Below are 11,113 nucleotides of genomic sequence, written 5' to 3'. Positions count from 1 at the left end.
GCGTGCACGCATGCCCGGCGGCCATACGTGCGTGGCGTGATGTTGGGCGAACGGACAGGCGGCGACTGTGGCGGCGACGGCTGAAGGCTCGGCCCGGCTGGTGACGTCACGCCGGGTTACCCAGCGCCTGGCCCAACTATAAAGCGGTCCCGACGGCGGCGCACCGCATTCGACCCGCTCCGGCGCCGGCAGACAGAGAGACATACAGGCAGACAGACAGGGCGCAGCTCGAGATGTGCAGGCTGGCGATCTTCATGGCGCTTGTGGGGCTGGCCGCGGCCTACCCCTCGCTGCAGGACGCGTTTGATGCCGTGCTCGGTGAGTGCCAGCCAGCCGTGCTCCGGCCGGCTCGACGACCGGCGAGACGAGACCGGAGCAAGACGGCAGGGCGGACTCCTGTCAGAGGCTTTTCTAGATCTGCTCTCTTGCATTTGTCTCCCTTCCCCGATCAAAACACGTGGTGAGAGCATTCAGTCGGTTTGGCTTGCTCTCTGCTCAGTTTGCAGCAAGGCCTGTCTATGTCGGCTATAGGCCGGGCTCTGGCTCGCTCAACAGACGACGATGTTCTTTGCCAGCTACCGAGGAAAGAGCGGCCATAAATACCCGTCTAAACACAGCCTTTTCACAAGAGGACCCATTCCCGGTAAACGATTATTGGAATTGGAAAACGTAACCCAGGTCGGTGCAATTACGATAGCGGGGTTATATCGCAGCTGTTCGTGTGCACCTTTTAAAGTTTTGGAATAATTCGTTAATGGTAACATCACCTCGTTGCCTGTCGTTATGAGTCGCACGTAGCGTGTTTCTGGTCTTCGGGACCACCTCCGAAGGCCAAGTGGTTAACGCCTTAGGCTTCCACGTGGGGCTGTTGTTGTTGAGTTGTTGAATTCCGGTTGCGCCACGGCCACAGAGCTCTTTTAAGGCCAATGCACTGATGGTGCTCCATAACAGCGGCGTGAAGACATGCGTCGCATTCCTTTCATGAAATAATCACGATGATAAAATGATAACGACTTATCGTTACTGACAATGATTTTTGAGGCCGGGTGTAAATGCATAATGCTCATCAAAACCCAGCTCTGCTGCGCAGCTGTCGGCTATCTTCGTGACATGTTATGTAGAGTTGTCTCATTGTCATGCGGAGTTAGAACAGCCTTTACGCTGCGAACTATACATACAGCTGCATCATCAATTCACAGCAATCAGCGACCAAATCTCAATGGACAGCATTCTCAAAGTGTATCTCATTTTTGCGCCTTACTTAATACAAAGCCTATACACAATGCATATGCGGTATTCTGCTCGTGTTGGTTCATCTTAAAAAAGCGTACGCTTTTCACATGAGAGTAGTTTTTGGATTATACCTCTCGGCGACTCAAAGCTGCAGCCAGGTGTTGCGCCCAAAGTCGGCAGCCCCGGTGTCACCTGGAAGTTTCGGTGTGAGGTAGCAGGCAGCTACAAGGTCCTGACGCGCTGTCAACTTAAGTGGAAACACAGACACATAGGTACACACACACACACACACACACACACACACACACACACACACACACACACACACACACACACACACACACACACACACACACACACACACACACACACACACACACACACACACACACACACACACACACACACACACACACACACACACACACACACACACACACAAACCCTTCCTCCTTCTCTCTTAATATATCAACAGAATTTGAGACTGGAATAGTCAATAATTTTGCTAGCTGTGACCGTAGTATTTCCAAGAACGGAAATATTTTGATCGATATTGGTTACAATGAACCGAACTTAACGCTTGCCCAGATTCCATGCCACAGACTCTTGCAGTTTAGCTCACAGTATGTTGTATTCGAGGCCAGTTTTGTGAACGTGACATTCACCGTTTTCTGGTCTATTGCAGATGTAACTAGCATATGTCGACCAGTGCTGGAATCCGTCAGCAATTCTAAATGGTCCGTTCGACCACATCTTGCAGTCAGTCAGCACATTTTCTAATTGTGCAGATTTGATATCAATCATTTACAACGTTAAAGTAGGTGAATTCGTGGATGTACTCAATAGCGCGTGACCAGTGGCGCAACAGACCTATACTCTTGGTGGGGTGGTTGACATTTCCCTCCTTCGCCGAAGAGTGTGACTGCAAATCGCTTGGCATTTAGCCGTCCAAATATGGACGTGATTTTGATCCCTGCTCGTCAGTCTTTTTCAATTTGAAAGGTTGCTGTGTCACATGTTAATCAAGTCCCGAGGTGAATCTGCTTCCACATACACATTCTTTGAAGCATTAAAGGAGACAAGTGCAGTAAAAGGAAAGAACCGTAGAGTGGATCGAGTGAACCGCGGAACGGATCGAGTGAACTGTAGAGTGGATCGAGTGAACCGTAGAGTGGATCGAGTGAACCGTAGAGTGGATCGAGTAAACCGTAGAGTGGATCGAGTGAACTGTGGAGCGGATCGAGTGAACTGTAGAGTGGATCGAGTAAACCGTAGAGTGGATCGAGTAAACCGTAGAGTGGATCGAGTGAACTGTGGAGCGGATCGAGTGAACTGTAGAGTGGATCGAGTGAACCGTAGAGTGGATCGAGTGAACCGTAGAGTGGATCGAGCCCAGTTGTCCTTTAGCAAGTGTCTCAGTCGTCGATGTTTGCACCAGTCCCCTCGGCGTTGAATCTGAGTCACAAAAAACAGCCAAAAATGACTGAGAGCAGTGATGAAACCTCTTCAGCTATGCGGAAGTCAAAACAAATACGGACAAGTTTGGTCTTCGGCCCACCAACGTATTCAAGCTAGGAGCTATCCTGAACCGTTCCTGCTTGCCCGGGGCAGTTTTCATCTACACATATTCTGTTCAAAAACACACCATCGTTAGTAACCCGCGTGAATCAGAGAGCCCACGCGGAACTCTTTTCGGTAAGCTGTGGATGATAAGACCCTGGCCATTTGCGGTGAATGGTCCTCAGGTGAGAAAAATACACTGGATATAAATGCTCCTTTATGTAGAATCACGCACAATTCCACCTGCAACCGTTCTGATATGTAGCATTTTTCAGGGTGCTAAAGACCTGTGGTCTAAATTCAGTGTGGAAAATAGGAGCCTCACCGTTCCCTTGGGCCGGATAGGGGCTAGATTTCTTCCTTGTTCTGCTGCCGATCCGTTTGCTATGAGACGCTGGTAGCTGGTCTTCATTGACTTCAATGCCTATTTAGTTTTTGCTCATAATCTTGGTCGAGAGCATTCTCACTCGGCCAGTTAATCTCGAAATCTGTTCGCATTTCTTTAGGCCTGGAGGCAGCTTTCATGGATCCCTGTTTGACTCAGCTCATCGGAGCGACCGCCCCTAGCACGCAGTTGAAATACAAAAACATCCGATCAGTGCCGACATTTTTCACAAGGTGGGTTTTACCAATCGACCACACACAGTCTCCATGACGAATAGATCGGGGGATGTTTAGCAGCTCGCCCGAGCTCGCGCCACACACAGTCTTCATGACGAGTAGATCGGGAGATGTTTAGCCGCTCGCCCGAGCTCACGCCACACACAGTTTCCATGACGAGTAGATCGGGGGATGTTTAGCCGCTCGCCCGAACTCCGTTCTAGCGTTGTCTGGAAAGCAAGTGTTAAAGGCGTTTTGCCTTTCGTGGTCGATTGCAGCAGGGCGGCACTCCCAGTGTCAAATCAGGGGCTTCTCTGTCAATACCTCGAATGGCACCGGCAGCATAGCTGCCACAATACTAGCGCACCAGTGTTGAAGGGTGACCATCGTTCGAGCCGTTCGTGATGAGCGGACCAGCGACACCCCCGCCGCGCTGCCTCCGGTCAGGCAGGGAGCTCCCCCGCGCCAGCCGCCCCGGAAGTGGCTGCTTCCGCCAGGTGCCAGGGCCGGCCCGCCACGCTGCAGTTCGCTCCCGGTCGAGGTCGTCGTGGGGCCGGGGGAGGGGAGAAGGAGCTCGGACCCTGCGCCAGCCAAGCTGCGTTGACCGAGTCCGCACCAGCCCGGCTGACGACGACGGCTCCTCGTCAGCCCACCGGCCGCTGGCGGGGACCGCGGTCATCAGCTCACCGGCCGGCTGACGGGGACCGCGGTCGTCAGCTCACCGGCCGGCTGACGGGGACCGTGGTCGTCAGCTCACCGGCCGGTTGACGGGGACCGTGGTCGTCAGCTCACCGGCCGGCTGACGGGGACCGTAGTCGTCAGCTCACCGGCCGGCTGACGGGGACCGTGGTCGTCAGCTCACCGGCCGGCTGACGGGGACCGTGGTCGTCAGCTCACCGGCCGGCTGGCGAGGACCGTGGTCGTCAGCTCACCGGCCGGCTGACGGGGACAGTGGTCGTCAGCTCACCGGCCGGCTGACGGGGACCGTGGTCGTCAGGTCACCGGCCGGCTGGCGTGGACCGCGGTCGTCAGGTCACCGGCCGGCTGACGGGGACCGTGGTCGTCAGGTCACCGGCCGGCTGACGGGGACAGTGGTCGTCAGCTCACCGGCCGGCTGACGGGGACCGTGGTCGTCAGGTCACCGGCCGGCTGGCGGGGACCGCGGTCGTCAGGTCACCGGCCGGCTGACGGGGACCGTGGTCGTCAGGTCACCGGCCGGCTGACGCGGCGGCTGGGTTTGTTTTGAGATGACGTCAGGACTGGAGAGGCTCTGACGGGGTATACGTCAGGGGTGAGCTGCCTGGACCGTCACTAGCCGCTGCTTATCAGGTCAAACTGGAACATACCTGTGGATTCCGCGGCCTGCCGCAATCGTGTCATCGGACTCCACGACCCCGTCGATGTCGCTGGCCTTTCGCGCCGGAGTCTGATGCGAGCCGGCTGGGTTTCACGCTCTTCGGTAAACACTGACCGAGAAGCGCCCAGCGTTTGATCCTTATCCGTATTTTGTGTGGTTGTCCACCACTGCAATGGCCACATTGCTCAAAAACGACGTGCAGCAGCTGGTATCGCTGCTGCATGCCATTTTTTTCTGTTAAGATTTTGGCAATGCCGGCGGATGGTGTCGGGTTCCATGCCGGTTTCGCAAAGTAGTCATGATGCTTGTGTGGTACATCAGTTGACATTCGCCTCCCTACTGAAACGCCATTTTGAAATAACCTATAGATGATCTTCAATCATCTCTGCCGCGAGGAGTTTCAATGAATATCTTTAAGCCCACTTATACGCAGAAAAGCGTCCGCTATGTTTAGTGGCATCTTGCCGGGACAGCTGACGGCCTGTTTTCTCGCCAGCTTTTATCAATTAGGTTGCGATCAAGGCTCAAAATTTGACACACTTAGATGCAGGTGTCGAGGATGACCATTTACAAACTTTGTAGCTCGTGCATTTTATGACTTGCTGTACGCATACATTCTCAAATAAGTCGTGGGCGTGCCATTAATAACAAGCGAGACGGAGCTACTTTTTATCATGCATGATTTTGCACGTGGTGGCAAAGGCCCATTCGTTCTCATTTGCTAGTTTCACCCACGGATTTCACCACCATAGTTCACATGCACCACCATAGTTCACAAGAACCGGGCTCCGCCAACACTCAGCTTGGAATTAAACGCGTAGGAGGTTGTCTTACTGCGTTATGGTTCATATATTGTCTTGTCGTTGAGTGTCGACTGCTTATATCGAAGCAATTCTGCGATATTTGGGCTTTAACACGAGCCAATACAGCACGATTATGGTACGCTTCCAATCGACGGCACTTAAAGTGATACTTTTGAATATGGCAGCACTTCTGGACATATGGCTACGCCATAATTGGATGAATAAAACATGCCAAGAATGTCAACATTGTCTCCGCTCTGCATCTGGTATATTTGAAAACATCAAATTTGAAAGACATTGTAGTCGTCTTTTTCAGAATAACAATATCTGTTTTGTTCCAGTCAATGCAGATTTGCGAAGCGGCTATGATAAGATGTTGGATAACGCGGGTATATTTCATGCGCTCTCCGTGAGAATAACACTGAAACGAGGCCGTAGCTCAATGAAAACATTAAATACCTTTCCCGTCACGAATCATGACATTGGCGACATATGTATCAACCATGTCATTTGCAACACCTAAGGTAGATAAGGAACAAAAAACTTTCTCGTTATGTGCACGTTACCCAAATTTGTTTAGGGAAGTAACAACCAGAAAGACTATCAGTCCTGGGCACACCAAACATTATGACGCGGTTATGAACCAGCGTGGCAATTAGCCTTAGCCCCATCCTTACCTGGCGCCCGATTGAGAGGTGTTGTTGGATTGCGCTTTCACAGGGCCAGCTATGAGGCGGAGGATGCATTGCGAGGCTGTTAGCTGTTACGTACCACCTGGCCGTTACTTGTTCCAGTGGGGTCGGGCGACGCGGCGGCCACGCCCAGGACGGGAGAGGTCAACGAGACTGCCTGCCTAGAGCCCGTGCAGCCCGGGGTGTGTCGTGGTGCCATCAAACGCTGGGCCTTTGATCAGAACGAGGCCCGTTGCCGCTCGTTCCCTTGGGGCGGCTGCGGTGGAACTGCCAACAAGTGAGACACCGGCCCGTCGTCTGGCCCGGCTGGGGACGATTTGGAACGCTCAAAACCATGGCCTGATCACAGGGCTTGGTTACTTTTATATCATTTGCGCCAGTTCGCAGTGAGAGAAGTCCAGGGCTGGGTGTCGCGCGTCAGGGTCTATGCGGAGAGGCTTGCTTTCGTGGCCATGCTTTGGGTTCACGCATCCCGCCCATCCAGAGCCATAGTTTGGATTGTTCAAGGCACCATCGTGCAACGAAGGCAGTGCCACCAGTTCATAACCATGCATTGTTTAATCATAACATCAGTTTGATATCACACAGGTATGACGTAGGACGAGTTATTGGAGGCCAGTTACAGAAGGGTCCCGCTCCGTTACAAAATAACGGGGTTTTCAGCCGCAGATGACGGGGAAACTCCTTCGCCGGCCGCCACGTCGCTTATGACGGTCGGGCACCCGTACACATCAGACACTCGGGCAATGACCGGACGGTGATCTCAGCGAGTATGACGTCATCAGCTGTCGGAACCTTAGCGACGCCAAACTCGTGGAGTCGCCGCTCACAAAGCTGCACGCCCCCCCCCCCCCCCCTTCCGCGCTGCTGGGTGCGCTCAGGTCGCGGCGGTGACCCGTGCGCCATATGCTGCAGCTTTCGGTCGGAGGAGGAGTGCCGGACGCGGTGCGCCCCCCTGATGGGCATCGAGGTGAGGTGTGCAGAGCTGGACCAGTGTGAAGCTTCCTGCAGCCGCCGGCCCAGCCCTGTCACCGGCTGCCCGGAGTGTTCTTGCGCAGGTAGATGACCGACCCCCGGGAGGCCACTGGCGCGCCGAACGCCTGCCGTTGGGGGCTTTGTTCGTTCTCTTCCGCGTTTCTCTGGTATTCTTCCGTTCGCATACTCTGGGAGTGATCGTCGGCACGTCGGCTTTCCAGTGGATTCACGTAGTTAATGCGCATGCCCGTCTCCTAGTGGTTCTTATCGGAGGTTGTCCGATTAGATATTCTTCTATTTCTTCCATTTGTTTCGGCTTAGTGTAAGTATGTGCTCAGGGCCAATAGCTTGGATGCTACTGATCAGCCCTTCTCACTTGCATTTCACAGCACTGCGTAACATGTGCCTGCAACAAATACAGACACTACTCATTCGTCTGCCTACTAATGTGTCCACGTCTGCATGCACTTATGTACACGCATAATCGCACGGCTATAGCCACAGTCACAAACTCATGGTCACAGCCACACATGTGTGTTTGCACGGATCACATGCCGCACCTCTACGCATTGTCGTGATTTGCTGTAAGTCATCACAAGATCCAGGCATGAGTGGGTCTGAGCACGCATCACACACGGAGTCCGATCCACCGGCGACCGCTCGCATTGCCAGGAGCGCGCCCCTCGGCTTCGCCGTGTGTTCCGGTTCTACGCTGCAAGGCTGCGGTCCAAACGGCAAACATTTTTGGAGGCTGGTGCGCCCATTAGAGCGTAGTTCCCGCGCTCGCCGCCGCCGGCAGCTGCCAGCGGGCCCCGTACTCCGTGTGCAGCGTGTTCGCCCAAAGCGTGCGGGGCAGAGGCGAGGTCACGCTCGGCTTCCGGGTCGCTGTCGGCCGCCGTCCCGCTACCGGAAGTGTCAGGCCGACTACCGCACCGTCATCGGACCCGCCGCTGTGTCGACACAACCAGACTGGGCCGGTTTTGGCTGGGAGCAGAGCTGGCCGCTCAACGCCTCGGCTTACTCCCGTATCACGCGGGGGTGGCGGGTGTGACTCATCTGGATTCAGAGATACTCCATTGCTCTTTCCTGGGTTTGAAAAGCTGTGAGCTGCACATGACAGGATTAATGATGGAAGAGAAGTGGAGCGCACTTTTGTGCACAAATCAACCGGTTTGCGAGCCTCGGGCCCTTTGATTCTTTTACCCCATTTTCCTTGGATTATTGTTATTTTTTACGTATACACTTTTCCTAAAGCACAATAAGTTGAATACATGTAACAGGGAAAATGTTACGGCATACCCTTTAGAAAAAGCAATACCCATCCTGGGGCTCTAACGAGACCTTGCAGCTTGCTAGACCTGATCACACGCTATCGCACGTCGAAATCACCTCCAAGGAGCAAGCAACCGGTGTTTCACACGTAATACTGGCCTTTGAAATGACTCCGAACCGACCATCAGTAACTGGCCGCTATGGGCCCGTTTTCATGCAAGGTGCAACGAATTCGCAGTTGGCTTTTTACGACCACGAAAAGCAAACCGAAGGCATAGCGTTTCAGCTGTTGGCGTTTACGAAAAACAGGGTCATGGCTGCACGATATAGTTGTGTGTGTGTGTGTGGAACATACGCTATTGACTCAAACCCTGATGTCACGGTGTGTGCTCCAAAAACCGTCTCAATTCTTGCACATATGTACTGCTTAGCTGTCGGCATATGCGGAGAGCAGCTCCATACTCGCCACTCACTAATCCCCAGCATGCAGTATTCGCCTCTGCTTTATGTTGAGCACGATGTTCTGTGGAAATAGCAAACATACGAGCGATACTCTGTTTTCCCACCTTTTGCCCCAGTATTTGCCTACCACTGTTCTGACCTCAAACGAGTTCAAGCCCGCGGGTTGGTAGCCCCCATCCCAGGCTGGCTCCCACCGGCGCCCCCATCAGCGGACCGGGCGGCCACCGCTGGCCGTGGCTACCACCAACGCTGTCTGGCCCTATCCTGACGCCGTGTATCACCCCCGAATTCTCTGCGACGCTGTCCGACACCTGATGCTGTCTGACATCACCACTGCTCAATCCGTCATGCAAGGACCACCACTATTCGACTCCGCTAAACGTATATCCCGCATGTCAGACCCTTTTAAAACTACTCACAGCTGTCCATAGCTGCCTAGTTCTTTCCACCGATCTTCGATATTATTTGTTCCGTCCGACCTTACCTGGCGAAGCCGGGCCCCACCCGGTGCCATCCCAACACGTCCAACTTAATCCCCACCGCCCGTTACAGACGTGTACTGTTTGTCTCTGTCCGACGCTGCCCGCCCTCGCTGCAGGGAGCCCAGACGACACGTGCCGTCTCCCGATTGTCAAGGGCCCGTGCAAGGCCGCCTTCGAGCGGTACGGCTTCAGCCTCGTCTCCAGATCCTGCGAGGCATTCTTCTTCGGCGGCTGCAACGGCAACGCCAACAACTTCGAGACGCGGGAGGAGTGTCAGCGAGCCTGCGGCGGCGCCTTCTGAGGCACGCCGGGCAGAGAAGGCGGCATCAGGGCCAATCTTGGCACCGAAACAGACCGGCTTGAGGACGTGAACGGATGGCACTTGCGTAGAATGACGGCGCGGGTGACATGGAGACAGGAAATGCTTTTGATAGCCTCGCACGTGGTACGAAAGGTTGGTACTATGTGCATAGTACGAAAAGGAACGCGTCCTTTTAGACTTTTTGCACTTCGTGAGTGTTCTTAAATTGTTTGCCTATTTATGGACTCTATTTATTCATTTTTGTTAATGAGGCATACTTGAACTGATGGTTCAACTGATGGATGATGTGGCATACTCGAACTAATAGTAAGCTGTGTTGTGACAGTGAGTTATTCTGCTCTCGCTTGTAATGAGTTTATGCCACGTACGAGTGTAAAGAATCGCAAGAAGGACAAATACATGACTGCGGCCATGCACTCGTCAATCATTGCATTACATTGTTATTGGACAACTGTCACGACATCAGATGGTAGAATCGATACTCCGACAGTAACCCCTTCAAGCCAAACTGTCGGCAAAAGAGCAGGATGGACCAAGTTGTAACATCAAATTCATATCAAATCTCTTGCCCAGATGCCGTGAATTTACTCAGCCATCACCGTTAAGGTAAGATAGTTCCCAAAGCAGTAAGCCTCGATCAGGCCAGAGCTTAAGTAATATCGATTAACAACGGCACGGCGCCGTTACGCAAACAAAAATGCACTTTTGTTACAGATCATGTTAATCAGGATCAAGACAGGCCAAACTGAGCACGACATGCCATGAATCTTATCCTGCAAAAGGACCTAGGAGACTGAACAATACACCGAGCAGAACGCATGGATACACGGCTACTTGACGGGCGTCCAAAATGGAAGAGCTTCGCACTACATCGTTAGAACTTCGGGCGTGATAAAACGGAAGACAAAGCAAAGAATTTCTGGCAAAAATAACTGATCCACGAGGGGGGAAATTTGAATTCCCACCGCAAAACCGACCCAAGCAAGTGCATCGCTGCGATGCCTGAGGTTGTGGTCCCTGGGTGCCAGGACGGAAGGACGCCTCTCCAGAGCAGCTTAAAATACGTCTCATCAATTAGGTTCCATCTTCAGCACCATGGAAGCGGTTACCAAGGCACCAAACGCTGCACCTCAGAATCTCAGATTCCTCTCCTCATTCGATTGTACGGACGCACATCATCGCAACAAACTCTGTCACGCTTCTGCTCAGGCTAACATCGCCCAAGGGGGTTTATCCTGTGGTCGGACACCGACCATCAGCGCGAGTAGGTGACCCGAGCGCCGCCTCGTGACCCCGGTCCTCCGCGCGGTTCACCCCCAGCCAGATTCACTCCGCGCGCGCCGCAGATCGACTGC

General features: G+C 53.4%; 1 protein-coding gene across 1 annotated transcript; it reads left to right on the top strand.

Annotated features, from left to right (window-relative positions):
• The first annotated feature begins 233 nt into the window (after positions 1-233).
• LOC119109412 (putative Kunitz-type serine protease inhibitor) lies at positions 234-6,526 on the top strand. The gene is made up of 2 exons (XM_037233026.1): positions 234-318; positions 6,348-6,526. Exons 1-2 carry the CDS (start codon positions 234-236, stop codon positions 6,524-6,526), a joined length of 264 nt encoding a protein of 87 aa, XP_037088921.1.
• Positions 6,527-11,113: the final 4,587 nt, after the last annotated feature.

This window comes from Pollicipes pollicipes, unplaced genomic scaffold (genome assembly GCF_011947565.3).
Source record: "Pollicipes pollicipes isolate AB1234 unplaced genomic scaffold, Ppol_2.1 Scaffold_7231;HRSCAF=8579_pilon_pilon_pilon, whole genome shotgun sequence".
Taxonomy (NCBI): Eukaryota; Metazoa; Arthropoda; class Thecostraca; order Pollicipedomorpha; family Pollicipedidae; genus Pollicipes; species Pollicipes pollicipes.
The sequence above is the reverse complement of the archived record's forward strand: the minus strand, read 5'-3'. Positions and strand labels throughout refer to the sequence as shown.